At 37.5% G+C, this 20,162-nt stretch overlaps 1 protein-coding gene and 1 pseudogene across 2 annotated transcripts; both read right to left on the reverse strand.

Annotated features, from left to right (window-relative positions):
- Positions 1-21: 21 nt before the first annotated feature.
- On the reverse strand, positions 22-3,083 carry LOC149052442 (uncharacterized; annotated as a pseudogene). Its single transcript, XR_016183260.1, has 5 exons — positions 2,778-3,083; positions 2,297-2,367; positions 2,001-2,107; positions 1,421-1,530; positions 22-915 (listed from the first exon to the last, which is right to left on the reverse strand). The product of XR_016183260.1 is annotated as an uncharacterized LOC149052442 (transcript).
- A 1,862-nt stretch (positions 3,084-4,945) lies between these two features.
- On the reverse strand, positions 4,946-10,076 carry LOC149052443 (uncharacterized). Its single transcript, XM_089193346.1, has 3 exons — positions 9,896-10,076; positions 9,718-9,794; positions 4,946-9,483 (listed from the first exon to the last, which is right to left on the reverse strand). The coding sequence occupies exons 1-3, from the start codon at positions 10,074-10,076 to the stop codon at positions 6,781-6,783; spliced, it is 2,961 nt and encodes a 986-aa protein (XP_089049472.1). The 3' UTR covers positions 4,946-6,780.
- Between the last annotated feature and the right edge of the window lie 10,086 nt (positions 10,077-20,162).

Raw genomic sequence — 20,162 nt, forward strand, 5'->3', positions numbered from 1 at the left:
TAAAAAAGAGACATCAAAATGTTTGAATTACTAATTGTCATACTTTATTAAGCATTCCTCTTTCATTAATGTATAATTCACATAATAATCTCAGTCATCTATATAGAATAGAATAGAATCTTTATCAATATAAAAATATAAGAACTACAGAATATAACTAGCTGTAGCAACACACTACACAAAAAGCTATTAATTCACAAATTTCACTCTCAAATCCAGCCACTAAGAAATGCAATTTGAACTGATACTAACAATAAAAAATAAGTTCAACCTATCAATCTAAAAAATCAGTACATTTTTCTAAATCAATTTAAATTTGCAATAGCTATCAATTATTTGCCGACCTGTACATCAATATGGAAGAAAGTATTTCATATGGAGGAAATTAAAATATAAAATTGAAGAATTCACAATTACTTACTTTAGATAATGAGACCATTAAAATTGCTAATTAACATATTCAATGAAAAAGAAGTCTCACGCAGGCATTTAAAAGACCTTCATTCTAGACATGGCTGATTAATACTTTTTTCAACAATCAATTTGTCACCTTAAATTGATAAAACAATTTTTTTTACTGCCTTATTGCCCACCCTGGAAAATTTTCAGTTGGTGGGCATCTCAGAGAAGGTTGCCCATCAACTCTGGGTAGGATTCTCTCCTTAGCTCTTGAAGTGAGTTTTTTCCTGTAGGCCTTATCAAGTTTTTTTTTATTTTTTTCATTCTTCTACTCTCCCATTGAAGGCGATGGACAGAGTATTTTGTTAATTTTGAGTTATTTATATCATCATCCTCCTCGTAACAGCTTTCTTCACTGCTCATTGCCTCCATCACAAGAACCTCCGCCACACTCCCCTTTTCATGCTGGTCAGCCCAGTTGACCAGCTCCAGGGCTGTAGTTCGTCTCATTAACTTCTGAAAAAACAAAAATATACAACAAGCATGAGAAGGGTATTATAAGACCTCAAATGGAAAATATGATCCAAATTACTAATTTCTCTTGATATGCATGTGCACACAGTGTAAGAATGGAATTCTTAAGCATGTTATACTATAGAGTCTCCTTGTCCTTTATTTTTCATCAAATGGTCCATACAAGCTATCATTGATCTAAAATCACATCTTAATATTTTTCATTCTTTTCCTCAACTACAGATCCATCTTTAAAATAATATTATACAATTACCAAATTTACTTTACAAAGATTTTCTTTGTAAGGAAGGCTCTAGATACAGACTAGAATACATAATTCATTTAACAATAATGACATAGGCACAAAACAATTTTGACAGGACACAGTCCCTTTAAAGTGTCTATATGCAAAGCCATCCAATTTTGAAGTGGCAAAAAAAAATGCATTCAATGGGAAACAGCAGGGTATATGAAAAGTAAAATGTTAAAATAGTATCCCAATAAATACCTCTCTTTGGCGACCACTCTTTCTTGTTTTTTGTTTATGTGCCTCATAGCGATTACTGCTCTTCAGCTTATGTGTTTCTAGGCACGTTTTAAAATATCTTTGTAAAGCAGCTGTTCAAAGAAATAATTATCAAAATGCCATGAGAAGTTGATTATAAAAAGATTCCCATATAAATAAATGACAATGTTCAAATTTATAATCATTTATGGCTGGCCGCATAGGAATATTTGAAACATATAATGAGGGTGCTCATTAGAAGTTGCATGATATCTAACTGTGTTACTGAATGCTAGTTCTATGATGAAATTTTTGTTGAAGGAAAAGTGATTAAAGACACTAACTGATGGTACAGACTAAAAGCAGGGGTATCTTTAAGGACTGGGCTCTAGACAAATTGACCAACTGTGAGCACGATTTTGTCTGGATGTTTGTAAGCCAAGGCCTTCAGTGAAATTCAACTTGTTATAAAAGAGATATACATCAATACGCTTAAGTGCCAAATTCTTATGCCCACCTGCAAAAAATCATAATGACACCCCAATGAAAGTGAAATGCATGTGCTATGATTATTGATAGCTACCTTCAATGATATCCTTTGTCCAGGGACACTTTTCAGGTCCTCCCTGTTGATGTACAACCTGCTCTACTGTGCGCTCAAAAATTCCATAGTTGTTATCAGAATTTACTCTGAGACAAGAACAAACACCGTGATTAAGCCACGTATTCTGTTTTAACAGTATTAACACTTAGACAAAAGCAACAACAATTAGGTATTCACATAACATCTCAATATTTCTAGCAGCAGCTTAGTCTCTGATTTCACGGTTTAATCAATATAAAGTAAAATATCTTTGAATATAATAACATGTTACTCACTCTTCGTCAAGATAAAATCCACCAAAGTCGTCTTTTTTTAAAAGAAGTTTATATATCCTTCTCACAGCTCTCTAAAAGATTGAAATAATTTCAACAATCAATTTGTCACCTTTCCCCTATTTCTACTTCCACGCTTTTTACACAAGTACCCATCTGTGTGATTAAAACAGGGGAAGTCAAAAGGGTTCAAGAGAAAAGATAATAACATGAATTTTCGTACTGGATTATTCTCGTTGAAAGAACAGGGAGGAAAAAACCTTTCTGGTAGACCTGTTTATGGTAAAGGGGATTATCAAGTAAATGTAACCACACATAATTATGCCAAATGATTACCGCCTAAATAATTGAGTTATGCATATAATTTGCGCGCCAAACACGTACTCAACATAAAAGCAAATCTTCCACGAAACAGAACTGAATTCAGCAAATCATGAACATATATCACATTATTTATGCTCATCGGTTAAGTTTTTCTACTCACTCGACAAGCTGGTGGAACTACTATTGTCCTTCGCTTCTGTCTATTTTGGCGCCGACGGACTTTGGCTCCATTATCACCAGTTTCAAGACGGTTCTCAATCCGCTGAAGAGCCTCTAAGTTCGATTTGTTGCTGCGCTCTTGCTGCTGCCGCAGCTTTTCATTTTCGCTCGCCAGAGCCCGGTTGCTGCGGATCAATTCCTCCAGCAGTACGATGCATTCTTCGGACATGTTACTATTTCTAATTGGCGCTGGAACCACATTATCATCTTGATTTTGTCCGCGATCGTTTACTCGTCTTTCTGCCATTTCCTTCACTTACTTTCCCTAACTCTGAATTAGCTGTAAAATAACCAGACAACAATCGCTTCGTTCGGATGCTTTGTTAACAGAGTCGTCAACGGAATTGAGATTCAAAAAAGCGCGCGATTATCCTATACCAAACCTGGAAGGACCTCCTTTTGATATTGTGCCTCGTTGTGATATACACTGTACCGAGTGTACTGGGCCTAGCTAACGCTGGCGAGTACGAATGAAGACTCAAGTGTAATTGGAAGCGAGGAAACACGGAGGTCTTTTGTGGCGGGAAAACTTCTACTACACGTTCGATCTTCACTTGTTCAAGCAAACTGCTTTGTACCGATACCTAAATTTCATCAAGGTAAGCTGTTCATATATCTAAAATTTAGACGTGTGTAGGTAAGGGATATCTTGTAACAAAGGAAATTTATCTAAGCGTCAAGTCACGGCATCGAAGTTAATTAATTCGATTATATTTCTTGTGCAAGAAAGTGATTTTGTTGTGTAATGATATGTGATCGACGCTTGATACAATTGTGAATTGTTTTCTTTTAAGTGACGAAAGTAAGCTTGTGATAAAAAAAGCTTGTATGTATGGCATGCAAACAGAACTCAATCGAGAACAAATAAGTAGGGGCAGAGGGGACGGTGTGGGAGGTAATGGATTTTTTTGAAATAGCGGGTTGCTTTTCAACAGTGGAGGATATATACATTTTTATTTTGACTAGGAGGGAATGAATAACAGGATAAGCTCAATTTAATACAGTCAAATCAATAACAATACAACCAATACTGTAGATTTTTTGTTTAGTGGGAGGAGAGAGGAGTGGGCTTATTAGGGTAAAGACATTTTAGTCAGGTGGCCTTGATAGATAAGGGGTACCTAAAGAGCAGTTGTGGCATTGAGCTCACATGAATACTAGAGTATGGTCATTAAAAACCTCATTTCAGTGCCATTTAAGGAATGTAAGCTTCATTCCTTGATTGTATTTTGAATTTAAAACTTTAAGTAATCATACATGATACTTGTTATGAACATAAACATCAAGGACACTTTTGAAAGTTTGGCTTTTCAGTTCTTAATGCTCCTGGATCATTGTGAGTGACCACATTATTTTTACTAAGCATTTTGTGGCTTTCTGATAAACATTTACTCAGTCTAAAGTAAAATAAGATATGCTTAAGGATATATAAAGAATATAGAGTGTCAATGCTTGGTTCAGGCTCCAGAGACAAGTGTCAAAAATTTTTTTGACAAATTATACATAAGTAGACAAGACAGGCTTTACTCAATTTTCATGCGTTTGAATGTATGGCTTCTAAACTGAAAGTATGTTTGAGTATGTCAGGTTTTTCAAAATGTGGAATCTTTATGCAAGGTTTGGGTTGTGAGTGACAGAGTTTTAGTCAGATCTTAATGCTCCTGGATCATTACAAGTGACCACATTTCTGTTACATTTACATTTTTTAACTTTGTGATAATGTTGTTTCCTTTGAAAGTGGGTATAGACATGACAAAATCTTCCAATAACATAGACTCTCATCGCTTGGTACAGTCCCAAACTGAACAACTGTTAATATGTAGACTAGTCAGTTGTTACCACAATTTTCTTGTGCTACAATTGTTTCAGTTGAAAGTAGGTTTCAGCCTGTCAGGTCTTTTTCAAAATATGTAATCTTAATGCATGGTACAGCTTACGAGTGACTGCTTTTTGGTCACTGGGCGAAACCAACTGTTTTGTACATGTATTTTTGTGCTGGCTTTTCTTCCCTCCGCATTTATTTCATTACCCAAAATAAGGGAGGGCAGCCCTCCCCTAGATCTGCCACTGGGTTATAAGCACATGTCATTTACTTCAAGCACTCTTCTTTTTCAGCTTGAGGATCATGTTTCAGGAGAAGACATTTCACTTCCAATAGACAAGTTGGATCACAGAGAGCTAATGGTATCTTGTGTAGGATAGTGAAAGAAAAAACATTAGAATTTGAGTCCCTTGTGAGGATTCAAACCTCATGCAGTCAGCCCAGAGAAGGCAATCCCAGCTGGGTGGAGAGTTTCGTGCGCTCCTCTCAGTGCTTGTTTATTTTTGCGTCCCGAGGAGAGGTGCAGTGCAGATTGCCCATACTTCGGTCTTACCCTTTGGTACCTCGGCAATGATATGCTCGTATCGTTTTTATTTTTATGCTTTATGGTTCCTGCTTTTTTTTTTATTTGATACGTGCACTGAGCTGTTAAATAGGTCTCAAACCTGGAGGCCAGACCCATTTCGGTTGTCGGCTGTAACCACCAGAGGACTGTGTCTGTATTCAAGCAGGGATTTACTTTTCTCTTTTCTCTGGCACACTTGACATTCAAAGTCAAAGGAATGCAAAACAACTATATCCAAGTTGGAGAGTATCTGCTACTTAACTGAACAACATCAAAAAATTACGGCATTAGCAGAACTGAATGGTGACTGAAGCTTCCAGAGCTTAACTTGAGAGGGGCCACCAGAAGTAACTGTCTATGTTATATCAGTCAGACATCAATTATCTCTCATACATACTGGTTGTAAGGTTTTAAAAATGTCAAGTTTTTCAGTAAGTGGAATCTCAATGCCTAGCACAAGCTGCAAATGTCAAAATCCGTACATTGCCAGGCCCCAGGAAGATGTAAGTGGGTATAGACATTTCAACTCTTTCAAGAACAAACTCTCTCTCTCTTTATTGTTATTTTTTGTTTGAGACTCTCTCTACAAACATACTGGTTATAAGGTTTTAAGAATGTCAGGGTTTCAGTAAGTGGAATCTCAATACCTAGCATAGGCTGCAAAGGTCAAAGTTCATATATTGCCAGGCCTCAGGAAGATGTGGATAGGTTATGACCACATTCATTTCTCTAAATCTAGATATTTTGTTCCAATTTATTTTGTTTAGTATTTTTTTTGAAGTTTGGTACAGACTGCAATTGACAACTTTCTGAGTAATTTTTTTGAGACAGTCTTAATCTCTGGTCAATTTAGTTTCTTTCCTATACACAGACTCTCTGGAGTCGCAGTCTTTTAATCAGAAGAATATTTCATTTGTTATTATGAATCTACCTGTTCACAGATGAATTTCAGAAAACAATATTTTAACTTGTATACTATGTGCCCCTATCTACCCATTTCACCCCCTAAGATCTCAATATTATTTTTCTAAATTCCTTTCATACAGTTTTTTTGATATATTTGTGAGAATATTGATGTATTGCTAGTGTGTTAGGGAGAGTTGCTTATTAACCAGTCTTTGAAGTAAAAGGGTTGGGAACTCCACGTGTTGGGCTTCCAACTGAAACAAAGGCCTCATTTCACTTTATTGTAATAGAATGTAATTATAAACTGACTATACCTTGCCAAGATCACATTTTGTTCTCTTTTGTACTGGAAAGCATACTACTTGTTTATACAGAATCTACTTGTTCATAAAAGATGGAAGCTGGAACCTTAAGTGGAATCTTTTGAGGGAGATCACAGTTAATCAAAAAGCAATCTTAACTGTATGGAATTATTGGATATTTACTTAGTAACCAGCTGAACGTTAGAAATACATTCGAACATTCTTATTACCACAAACTTTTAGAAGCAATTAGGACTTTCCTCTGTGTAAAGATACTTACTATTTCTAATACGATGCTCCATTTACGTTTTGATTCAGGGATGATTGTGAATGCCTGTGTGCGATATTTTTACAAGAACACATTCCTTGTTATTTGTGCAACAGCAATTGTTTGTTGCCCCTCCAGCTCAAGTTCAGCAGAGGCAAACCTGGAAAATACCCTCTGGAGTGGCATAAACGATGCTGGCCCCCCTGGATGGAATTTATTTTTATAGATTTTAATTGGGTTTGCAAAATAAGATTCCTCATGGGCTAAAAACCATCTTACACATGCAAAGTAGTGCGTGACATGTTCCTCTCCAAGCTTGATTGAATGTGTAAAATAGTACTGGACGATGCCTGGAGATAAAACAAACGCGTCTTGAAGGACTTGTCCATTCTTTGCTGGCCAGGATGCTAGTATCTTGGCAGAACGTATTCCTCTTGGTTGCATTTTGGACCCATACGTAGTTGACCAGATTTTAAACGAGCTAAATTTATATATAGTTTCTGCGAGATTACTCTCTTCAATTCGCCTCTCTGGGTACATCACTCTATAGACGGCGGTCAGTAATTTCAAATCATCGGTATCAAAAGAAACGAGCTTGAAGCATGACGAAACATTAATCCCCGATTTATTCATCCAGTTTATTTCACGTAGTGGCACATTCGTAGCAACATTATAAAATTCGTAGACCGTCGGCCAGTCGGAAGGGGAAACATCTTTATCATCTGGGGTTGTACTTTCTTCAGGTGAACAAAATTTAAGGAAATCTCCTTGAAACTCGTTTGGTAGTGTCATGTCCTTCAGGAATCTTGTCAGTATGAATTTTCTCATGATTTGGAGTTCGATGGATCTTTTGTTTGTTGTTGTACTGCCCAGTATGCCATTAAATCTTTCAAAGCTAAAACACCAAAAGCTAGTAACTGGTCCGTGGTCGAGAATAACCTCTTTCAAATGGTTGTGCAAGTGCATATTTGGGGTAATGGCATCTTTTCCATAAAGAGTCTCCACTGATTTGCAAAATTTTAGAATCAATCCGTCGGCAATATCAAGTTCTGTTTTCGTAATAGCGGACTGGCACAAATATTTACATGCTAACACAAATGTCTGCCAGCACCGGAAATGTTCCTCTGGTAGAATACCTTGAAGGCAGAAAATAGAGTAAATGAGTGTCCAGTTCTTCCACTGCTCTGCTGTATATGAACCACAATTACTGGTTATCCTCATCGGTAATCGTCCGATGTCACTAGGAACCTCGACTGATTTTATCCTTTCCTCGATTTCGCTCAGTTGGCTGGGCGAAAAAAGTTTTGAGTCTGTCCATAGTTTAAACATTCTTTTGGCAGTTCCGAGAAAGAGATTGTGCATAGGATCAACCGTGCAAAATCTAATAACATCAAAGTAATCGAGTCTCAGTAAAATGCTATAGTGGGTGATACCACTTTGTTGCCCTAGCAAATATTTTCGGGCTTTCGTTTTGCACTGAGTAATTTTAATGGCCATTCGACGATGTTCTTCATTTGTGCGGGGTTTCCATGAGCTTCTGTTGAATCCAGAGTAATCTCTCTTTTCCCCAAAACCACCTAAAAACTTCTTCAAGCAGCGTGAACACCCAAGTTGAGCTGAATGCCCCTTGAATCCGCAGATCTTTCTCGTTGCCGGGACGTCAGAAGATACACACAAAACAGCAGCACGAAACGTTAGGGCAAATCTACTCAGACTAGCTTTGATCTTCACCCCTTTCCACAAGGCTTTCAACTCATCCACAGCTGGCTCAAGAAATTCATTTAGATCTTTGGGTTCTCTGCCCAATGAAGGAACAACGCCTACAATAATGATATTCTCCCATTTGAACCGTTCAGACCTGGGCAGATTTAAAATTGCTAAGTAAAACACTCCAACGGAATAATCCTTGCGGTGTTTCATCGGCTGGAAAAAGTCAAAGTTCAACATAAACCCATAATTTCGTGGGTTACTCAAGAAAGGTGAATCACTGACGTTCTGGAATTCTTTCCATAGATTTCCATCGTAAACATCAGCGAAGGTATTTTCCCCCACTTCTCGTTTTCTCCACAATTCACAATTTATGGGAAAGTCTTTTCTCAAGACCAACTTCTCCAGTTGGTCTATGATGCTGTTGCTGCAGTAGTACTTGATAGGGTAGAAGCAAGTTTTTCCATTTTGAAGAGTAACCTTTGTCACGAGTGTGGCGTCACAAGTTAGTTTTCTTCCTCTGGAGTAATGAGTGTTGCTACATTTTTTTGCCACCTGTCGATTGTTTATCATCGAAATACAGGAGTCGTACTTATACAGCTTTGTACACTTTGGACAAACCACAAACTTATTGAAATCGTCTCTATCAACATTTAGGAATTGCCTCACAAGGTACAAGGATCCCGGAAAGCTCATCGCTAATTTTTCAAAAACCTCATTGGAAATTTCTACGCCAAGAACCCTGAGCCACGAGACAAGGAAATTGAGCAACCAAGCGAGACCATTATCGCTGAGGTGGCAAGTCGCCTGCCAGATTAGCAGAAAGTAAACGAACCAGAAAATCAATGAATTTACTTTTTGAAGTGCTGTTTGGTGGCCTTGAGCTTCCGGAAGGGGAGGGGCGTTTTCTATATCTCTCGATATCATCTCAGGCAGCACACCATTCCAGATTTCTTCGTCACAGTCAGAGCTCGAACTGCAACAGTCGCTCTGGTTTTCATCATCGGTACTGTTTAGATCCCCATATTCGTTGTCGCTGGTAGAGTATGCTGCCTCGGATTTCCGCAAGTCCGTTGGCTATATAGAGGAATTTCAGAACGGACAATCTATGTTTCACCTCTCATAAAGTACTCTTAAGAGTTATGTTAATGAAAAAAACAAACAAACGAATGAACGGCGGCATTAAAAAACAACCAAAGATCATTAGTAGATAACATAGCTTTCGCAAAAGTGTCCTGTTTGTTGACTACAAACTTTTACAATTTGCATGATAAAAGTTAATGCACAAACTCCGCGTTCTTCCTTTCTCACCTGCTCAGCTTTTGACCAAGAATTATCAACTTCTGCTTCGATTTCAAGACGCTCTTCCTGAACAAAATCTGTGGGTCCTGTAAGGATTTGGTGTAAAAGATAAAATTAGTTGGCAGTGGTCTATCGCCTCAAGCAACGTTGAATAGCAGTTACGTTCTCTGTATTTAAGGTAACTAACCTTCATCGTCAGATGAACTTGAAATTTCTTGAAACAAATCACGGGAATTTGAAGTCGACCCGAAAGTATCTGTCAAATTCGACTTGTTACGTTTTCGCTCATGCCTTTCGAAAGTTGAACGTGACACGAAGTCATTACAATGAGTGCAGTAAACATATCCTTTCTTGTCATCGCACTCCATGCGTTCTATAAAGGAGATGCGAAAATGAAAACCCGTTGCTTTCAATTCAGATGTTTTGACAAAATTTGCTGCTGCACATGGAACAAAATTTGCTATTCCTGTCCGACGCAAGTGCCGGCTAATTTGTGATGCATTTACTATTGACAGTTCAGATTACAATTAGACTATCTTTAGTGCGTCAATTAAAGATGTCAAAACAGCGAGACTCGTTTAATTCTCACCTCAAAGGTTAATTAAATGTGTACTAATTAAAAACCTTCTTTTGTGCCAAAAAAGAGACCGCTTAAAGGATGCTAAAAGATTTACGTTATTAAAGTTCACCTAATGTTCAATTAAAGATTCACGAAAGGTGGCTGTTAGCTTTTGGATATTTCGGTTTACAATTAAAGACGCCTAAAGCTTATGTCAACCTTTAGGGACGCTTTCGGTTTTGCCTAAAGGCACTGAAATAAGAGCATTCGTCCTGTGTTATCTTCTCTTCTTCTCTTTTCCCTTATTCCTTTACTCTCTTCTTCTTATCTTCTCTTCTTCTCTTTTTCCCTTATTCCTTTACTCTCTTCTTCTTATCTTCTCTTCTTCTCTTTTCCCTTATTCCTTTACTCTCTTCTTCTTATCTTCTCTTCTTCTCTTTTCCCTTATTCCTTTACTCTCTTCTTCTTATCTTCTCTTCTTCTCTTTTTCCCTTATTCCTTTACTCTCTTCTTCTTATCTTCTCTTCTTCTCCTTCTTCTACTTTTTCTCTTAATTACTCTTACTTTTCTTGATCGGGTTCGTGTTGCCTTTTTGTATCAAAGCCGCTATCAAACATACTCAATGAACCCTAATGGAAGCTTTAGAACAATTTTCCTTTTATTTTCTTAGAAACTCGTGTGATAAGAATGAATATACCCCATACCTTGCACACGGAAAAATTAGTTTCAAAAGTTAATCCATCATTCTCAGAGAACAAGACCTCTGACGATACTTTCACTTGCCATGATGATGGATAGTCACCTTGGTACGCCATCCAGGTCTTAAGATCAAATTTAGGAAAACAATTATAAATAAATAAATAATTGGAATAAAGATAACAAGTGTAGTCGTAATATATCATTCTGTTGAAGTATAAACTCAACTCAATTCATGAAACTGCTTCCACATCCGTATGTTGTGTGTAGTGTCTAATTCCAGCAAACAAGGACATAATTTTTACTAACCACAGATAGATTGCTATGAGGTCCGTCAAATTTCCTCCATTCTTGCAAACAAACTTCAAACTGAGTTGTTGAAACGTGCTCGATCCAAACATTCATGGTGTCCTACATTTGGTTTGTAGTACCATGCTTCACAGTAACGTGAACTTTAGCAAGCGAGGAAAAGGCCTGAAAATGGCAAATGTTGTCATCCCGAGTTACATTACTCGACATGTTATAATTGAATGAAAATGATTAATCTGATAAGCAACCACGAGAAAGGCCCCTTTGTGAACAGTTGTGATGTCGTTACTTCGGCACGCCCTTTCAATTAGCTCAAATGTTTAAGTTTAAAAAACTATTATACGTAAATTATTTTCATTTTTACTCTCCTTTTTTCAAGTTTGCTCTATCTATTTTTAATAAAAGTAGCTGTTAATGGGCTGAGAAAGTTTGACTGTCTAGCTAAACTTCAGCATGATGTCAACATCGTTCTCTTTAGCCGAATTTTTTTTGCTAATTTTCTTAAACATTGCCGGTAAGAAGACGAGAATGTCATCACGGTATGAAAATGATAAAAATAATAAAAGAAATGAAATGAATTTTAAATGACTTCTGATGGTAAAGACGGATACTTCTCCGTTCCCTCCGAATACCACGTGATTTACGACCCCCCCCCCCGTAACCCGACCCTCCCCGTTATACGTTGGCATGGATATTGACTATCTCAAGTCCTGAAACAATACGCAGCTGAGATATGAATCATATTACCCGAGCAAATGCAACCTGCTTGCATTTTGCACCAGTGGTAAATATGCTAAAACTAGCCTCTCCATGATGTACGCCTGACTGGGAACCCTGAAACGCAAACCAATCGATGATAGTGGAGTTGCTCTCGATGCCTCGGCCCCCTTTTACGAGGCAAGGTTTGAGGTCAGTTGTCGTCACTTCCTCCACCCAAATAAACGCTGGATCATGGACAACATGGGACTCGTTTCCGTGGTTGATCGAAGCAGATAAACGAACGGGCGATCCATCGAAGATGCTGTTGCTAAATGAGACACGCTTGCACTGGAAATCATTATTCCCCACAATTAAGATCACCTCAATTCCAAGAGGAAATATTTACGATAACATGTCTTAACGAGCTTCTAGCAACTTAAACTTTATATTTTGTTTGTTTGTTTGTTTTGTTTTGTTTTTTTTATCTATTTTTAGTTTTCGAGGACGCTCGAAGGTCATGAAACATGTCAATGGCCTATTTCCTCGCGGAAAATGTCTTAAATTTGTTATTAGACATTGATATAAGGAGTGAACTTGAACTACATTTAACTTCGTTACTTAACAGTGATTCGAGCATAGAACAGATCCATTTAAAGCTTTCAACAAGTGACGTGACAACTGACCTTCCCTGGAGTGGTAGTTAGAATCGAAAATCACATCTCAAATAACATCAGGTTCTCAGAATTAATGAACTCTATTAGTTTGATCCTATGGCCTCCAAGTGTTTCCATGGGACTATTGAAAGAGAAGCTTTGGAAAATCGACAAAAGATATTGCTTAGCCGGCCTGAAGCAGTGTGATTAAACCAAATCGCTTTTAACATCTTTAAAATCAAACTTAGGCTCTCCGCACAGAATTTTGAGGTGCGATTAAAGATTAACCCCTCCAATATGTCATTGCCAATCATTAAGAATGTTTGGCGTCGTGGCTTATACGGAATCTTCTAGTTGTAGACGTCTATCAAATTAAACCATATAATTTTTCGCACACATAAGATTACATGACTATTAGGTTTGTTTAGGTTGATAAAATGTACAATCGACCTAGTTATATCATTATTTTGACACAGTGAGAAAGAAACTCGATAGAATGTATTCAAAGTTTGGTACTGGCGGCTGCTTACGCGTGTTTTGAACTGCTCCATATTATTCCTGACTAAAATTTTACCTCCGAGGGAACCCAAAAATAGATGGAGAAAAACAAATTTTTAGTTCTTTCATCGGTATTTTCTCATATTGATTGTCAGAGGCCCTTATATTTCATTCAACGAGAAAGTGAAAGTTCATTGTGTTGTTACTGATTGATGGTGATGATATCGAAAATCTATTCTTGTATATTATGTTTGCGTGTGTAAGGAAATACTTTTCCCCCTGGACAACGGCTTTTTAACATATTAAACTGTAAGGAAATAGCATATCTGAAGAGCTTTATATATCTATATCAGGTTAAAAGGATTCCTATTTAGAAGAAAACAGTTAGTTTTGCATTAGGTTGCATTCTCCTTATTTTTCGTATGGTTTTGTGATTAAAAGTAGCGAGTTCATCTAAATAGTGCGGATGTGATTATAGTCATTGTAAAGGGGAACGGACAAAACACTTTTCAACGTTAAAAATAAAGTACAGTGTAACTCGATGCTCCAAAATCACTACCATAATAAATAGCAAGAGTCGGAAACTGTCATAAGAAAAGGGGAAACGGGAATCTATCCATGATGATTCATTACAAATAACAAATCTCGATTCTGCGATAAAATACTATTACCAATTTACTATTTTAGTGAACTATCAGCCAAATGAAAACTCTCCTTATTAAATATTTATTATAGCAGATCATGTCGATATTCTACTTTTGCTATTTCTTTGCTGACTTTCCTAACTAACTCTGCTTGCAATGAGTTGTGCGTTTACGTCCTATCCTATTTTCCGTCACATTCCCCCACTCGCTTCCATTCATGATCTGCCTGGAGAGTTGGAAATGAAGGAGGACATGGAGATACCAGTTCTTGATTAATGCAATGTATCTTTTATGTATTTTTCTCCCTTTACTCCTCTATTTTTTCTTGGCAGTACGAAGCTTCACAGCCACCTGCAACCTTTTTGGTTATTCTCATTATTGAATTTGGAAAGTTCTGTTTAAAGCCCATGAGACATGTCATTATTTAAAATTAAATGAAGGCAACAACGGAAAATGGTGACTCTGAAGTCTAACCTTTGTTAACCGGAACAGTCTGCAAGCATAAATTATTAAGGTTTCAGAATCTCACTTAACACTTAATTTAAAAGTCTTAAATAAAAGAACCGAAATTTTTTGCTGAAGAAACCACGTTCTTCTTCTCTTGCTGATTTTGTGAATGTCAGTAGCCTTAGAAGAAGTCGCACATGTGCAAGAATATAACGAGTGCTCATGAAGTAACGGTTTCAAAATAACCTATGTCACGTAACCAAAGAGAAGTTGTCAACATAGCAGGGCTCTTTAAAAAGCGCAGAGGGTCTGTCAGACGGACTGACCACTGGCAGCAGTGTATTCTTTTATCTCATTTTATTCATCTATTTATTCATGTGTTGTGTGAATTGTAAATATGATCAATCTTTTAATAAACCATGCAAGCTGGAAAACAGTTAACCGCAGAAAAAAATATCTGCTGACAACAATGTTTATCACAGATTGGCCAAAATCCCCCTATTCAGTCTAAACTTCCCTGCTTTAAACGCTCCCTTTCCACCGTATTATGTTCCTGGATTGTCTCCATAATCGTATAAATGTGTTCCTCCACGATCACCCCAGGCTTTGATGAGATAGCTGGTGACTCTTCCGACAGTGAACGCCTCCATTTTACCAAAGTGTCCACTTTTCGAACAACAACTGTGACATAGTTTCCATTAAAAAGGTAAAATGATATCAACGTAACAATAGACCTTTTTACAGTTCCCGGCGCCATATTGAATTAGTAACCGCGCACACACGATAACGAGACTGGGGTTGACCTGGCGGTTCTTTCAAACAGCTGATCTGGTGACATTTCACGTGCTAATGCACTTTTCAATGCGATTTCTCCCTTCAAAATGGTTCTTTAATAAAACAACATGGAAATTTCGTCGTTAGATGACATTCAGAAACACGAAGCAAAAGATCTAGGGGGATTTTAAAATCTAATTCAAAATCGACAGGCGGAATTAGAGCCGACTTAGTGTCGAAAGTTTAAGCTTTGCTGATGCGACACGTTCTTCCATCGAGTAGAGGAGAAACCGAGAATTTCTTATAGATACCCAGGACCCAGAACAACACCAGAGCGATTTCAAATACGAAGCAACTATGGTAAGGATTTCAGCCCTTGGATGGTCGAGCGATCTCCGTAATTTATCTGACATTAATTTCATTCAGCTTTACGATTAGCCCGTTGTTTCACGAGAATATCGCCACATCGTGTCGAGAGGAACGCATTATAGGAAGTACCACAGAAGTTGTTCAGTATGGCTTAGAAAGTGAGGAAAAGGCTGTAGCCCTCTTGATGGAGGAGATTTATTATTGCTGCTGTTGTTGATTTGGTACTTGTTGTTGTGCCATAGTCTTCAGTTAAAGTTGTTCCCATTTTTTTTACCTAGATGTATTTTAGTTTGCCATTTGTACATTGTATCTTAAAGGGAAACTATACAATGGAGCCTGTAGAGCCACTTGATTAAAACCCCTCTTTCTATCAACCCATGAGGGAAACTGTTACTAACAGATGTCATAACATTTTGAAACCCATCTGGCCCAGGACAACTTATGCTCGTGATACACTGAAAACCATTTGAGTTCGCGACTCATGGTAATTTTTCAGGTGGCAAGACAACATTGAAAGAATCACATCAAAATATTAGGCAATTTAAAAACTCCCAAAAGTGACTGATTCATGTAAATTCTCCTTATAATATCCAAACACTACCCAGAAAACAGATAATGATAATACTGAACCTTATCAGGCAAAAGTTATCTTGATTTTGCATCAAATTCTCATACCTTATTTACAAGTAAATGTGTAGCAACTAGAAGGGAGAATTGACAATCAGATCTTGGATATTAAAAGGTTAAAGGAAGAGAGCAGAAATGCTTCCTCTCAGCTACTGATCTCAACAATGCTAGTCCTTTACACACATTTAAGTTCCTGTCAATGATAAACATTCAGTGAATTGATATTCCCATTCTTAGCACTCAGAGGCCTTCTGACACAAAGGTTTGCCATACATGTACTAATTCTTATTGCATTGTGTTAACCAATGTTATGATAATATATTTTTGAGACGTAAAAAAGATAGTTAAAAGATTGAGAAATATATCCAAATCAAGATATTTATTTTACCATGAGATCATCTTTGTGTTGAAAACTCTTTTAGTTGGTGAAACTCACTTTTTCTTTTTATTAATTTGAAGCATCAAATTCATTTACATTTGAAGCACACAAAATATTTTTTGAGGGTTACATGTGGCATCCACAGTGGATTACTATGCTATCACAGAAAACAAAGTCAACCACTACTGAAAACTGCTTTTGTCACAATTGCTACCAAATTTGTGTCAGTTTTATGGGTCTGCCATAATAGGTGAGAACTCTGAAGATACAGTGTCTTGGTTATTTTATTAAAAGCAATTACTTTCCAAAAGTTTCTCTGCTAAGAGTGTTTTAGGCAAGCCGTGTAGTAAACAGGTGAGCAGTACTGAAATTATTGACTTACTGCCGGAATAAAAAAAACTCTATCGAAATTAAAATCAATTCTGTTACCTAATAGAAAATTTGTACTAATTTTGCAACAATAGCTACCCTCAACCATAATTTACAGAGATCAAGGTAAACATAGAACGATAAATACTTGGCAAAAATACATGCCTCCGTGCATAAACTTGAAGAGGTGAAAGCTTGTAGTCAAACCAGTGGGGCCAGAAAATGTATTTGAACAACCAAAAGGGGCACACTGCTTTCCTTTCTTTTTGGGAGAAAATTAGCTTTATCGAGATTTAGGCTAAGACCATCCATTTTCCCTAACAATGGTACAAATTTTACTGTCCACGAATTTCACTAAAAAGGCTCACAAAGATTTAACGCAGGTCAGCCCCAGCCTCGTTCTCGCGTGTGCGCGGTTGCATTTCCAATATAGCGCTGGGAACTGGAAAAAGGTCTATTACGTCTTCATGTTTTTTTCACGAACCGTTTTGCAGTCAGGATTTTTCCGGTTTCCGGTTCTTGTTTATTTATGTTCATCTTGACCTTTTTTTTTGCCCAACTTTTTTTTGTGTCTAATTCAGGTTTTGTTCTTCGCTTGCTTTTGGTTGACAGTGTGGTTCTTGGTCTTGTCTCTCACTTTCACGTTTAAAGAACATTTTAAAGTAACATAAGTATAGGAAAGCTTTTTCTGTATTCAAGTAGATTAAGCTTTGCCATTGTTAACATGAAGTTACCCTCCGTTTTTCATGTCAGTATAAGAGAGTATTTTCTCTCCAGATCTGACAGAATAAAGCCAATAAGTGCCGTTTATCGCCTGTCCACCTTCAATTGCCTGAATTTCTGTAAAGCCTCAGCTGCAAGCTCCAGGATTATACCGCAAGGCACTGGAAATCAACGGACTGCTTGTTCACGTAATTTCTTCAAAGACAAACTCTTTAAACTATTTGTTTCTGTCAGCCTCTACAATGTAGGGGGCTTGACAGTCGGAGCAACTGATCTCATAAACTGCGTCCTTTATGCATGTTATAGTCGCTGTAGTCGTAGGAATTTAGGTGTTGCTTGTTTCGGTTGTTGCGGTAGGTCGGTGAGTGTTTCGTCGGATGGACTGGTCGTTAAAGTTGTTTTTTAAAAAAATACGGTCAAGGTATTTGTTCTCGTTGAATGAGCTGTCTGTCGTGTTGCATACTAGTTACGCTCCTCTTGTTATAGTTATAATAGTGGTGGCTTCATGTTACGTCAGGCTGTAAGATGAATCGTCCATTAATCCGTCGGTATGCGTCGGTTTCCTGTAAATTGATGTCCGTATTGAGTCGTCGTCACGGGTCACCGGACATTTTAGAAAAGGATGTTAACCATTTTCTTCCGTTTCTCAGGTTAACTGTGTGCCAGTGTTTTGTCCGTTAAGGTGGTGGTGGAATGCATCGATTCGTCGTATCGTAGGTGATCAACATAGCGTAGCCAAATCGGTCTCGTTTGTTGGCGAGTCGAAAGGGCGTTTTCCTTGATGTTCTGCATCACAATTTTTGCCACAACAAGGGAAGCTGAAAACCTCATAGTTGTATCGAGTAACTTTTTTGTAGTGTTTACCGTTGTACGGACAGTAAGTTGACGTCAGGCAAAGATTCAGTAAGTCTATGATATGTTCTGTCCGTAGAGGTAATGGGTCGGTAGATGTCTGCCTGCACTGAAGGCCTATAACCTACACTGCACTGCAGGTTAATAACCAGAGTAAAGTATACGCGTTCATTTTTTTAAGCCGTTGACTGCTGATGTTTCAATTGGTTTCAAATATCAGCCGCTTAAGGTTCGTGCAATGAAAGTACCTACAAAAGCGTCACTCGTATCAGTTAACTTCGGTTAATTTACATCGTCAACTAAGTTGATAAAACCAAAATTATCTTGTGATGTTCCCTCGCCGACGCAGCACCACAGTTTCTATAGAAACCTACCCATCTATATAGGTCGAAGCAAAGTTATCTAAAAACATACCCAAAGAGCAAGATCATTTTAACGGCTGATCGTGTCTATATTTCCATCAGATGCTTACTGGCTAACCAATCCAAGATAGTCGGAAGCGGTTCGCAAGTGATGTTCGAAGTGCATTTGCATTTGAATTGCAATTATTTGTTTGGTATTATTTTTTCTGTCCCAAAAGCTGAGCGTTTTTGAGGAGCTGCGTCATCATTCCTTGGTCTGGAATGTATGTAAAAGTTACCTGTAAAGCACGAGAAACCTCAAAACAAATGTTAGTTTAGTAAGATAAAATAATTGAAACGGGAAAAATTTTACCCTAAATAGGATGAGGTCGACAAAGAATAAAGAAGATTGACTCGAATTGGAAAGGGAAGTTTCAACAATAAAAAAATATTAACAAAATTATTCACAACGGTCTTACCTAATGTGCATGGAGGCGAAAAATAAATACTCGGAAATTATTTATTGCCCAATTTCTTTACTGATTGTGATGTTAAGTGCTCGTGAAATTAATTTTATCCCCTTTACAGCCAGTGGAGCAAAGATGCATGCAAAACTGGCCGTGTTTCGCTCTGTTCTGGGCTATCTTCTTAAGCTGTCCTTCTGGTGTAGCCTGCGCATGCCTCGCTATCCTCGTCGACAAGGATTTTCAACCGTTAAGTCGCACTGTGCAGTGCAATAAGTAAACATTTTAACCTTTTATGACGCAGGCATAGGTTTTTCACCAGGCTAAAAGAAGAGGAGATCTCTATACAACCGAAATACTCTTCAATGAGGGTCTCAATGGGCTGGTAGCTTTTACTGCTAACGGTTATAATGTTGGCCATTTTACGGCTTACGGTTTATATCTTTCCCCTGGAGTCATCAGAAATATCAAAACAGTAAACCTTTTTTACGGCTAACGATTAAAAATTGTCTGCTGCTAATTTTGTCTGCTGCTAATTTTGGCCGTTTTACGGCCAACGGTTCTGTTGGCTCTTACATATAAAGTTCGTAGCCTCTTTCTTATAGAAGAGGCAAACAAATATGCGATTATTTGTGCAAGCAGAGTAACCTTCATTGGACTTTTGCGGAAGAATACTCAAAGTCAAAATTGTCTGCTAAATTTGTCACTATTCGCGAAAATCGATACGCTTTTTTAATTTGACTCGTCAATGATTCATAACAGTTCATGTATTGTACTTTGTTTTATATATTTAAGAGGCTGTCTCTCTTATTTCCACCCGGTCAATTTTGCGTCAAAAATAATTTTTCCTGAAACTCTGTTAACAGAAAGACTTTACCTAGGAAAGAACTAAACTAGATTTGGTTTGATTCGAAATAATTTTCTGACTGCATTACGGGCCATAATTATTTCCCAGTCCGTAGGGACCGTCGCAACGTCTCGAAAATTGAAAAATAGGCATATTTTGCAACGTTGTAAAATATCTGATTCGCATAGTTAAGCCACAGAGTTT

This window comes from Pocillopora damicornis, chromosome 1 (genome assembly GCF_964200805.1).
Source record: "Pocillopora damicornis chromosome 1, jaPocDami1.2, whole genome shotgun sequence".
Classification (NCBI taxonomy): domain Eukaryota; kingdom Metazoa; phylum Cnidaria; class Anthozoa; order Scleractinia; family Pocilloporidae; genus Pocillopora; species Pocillopora damicornis.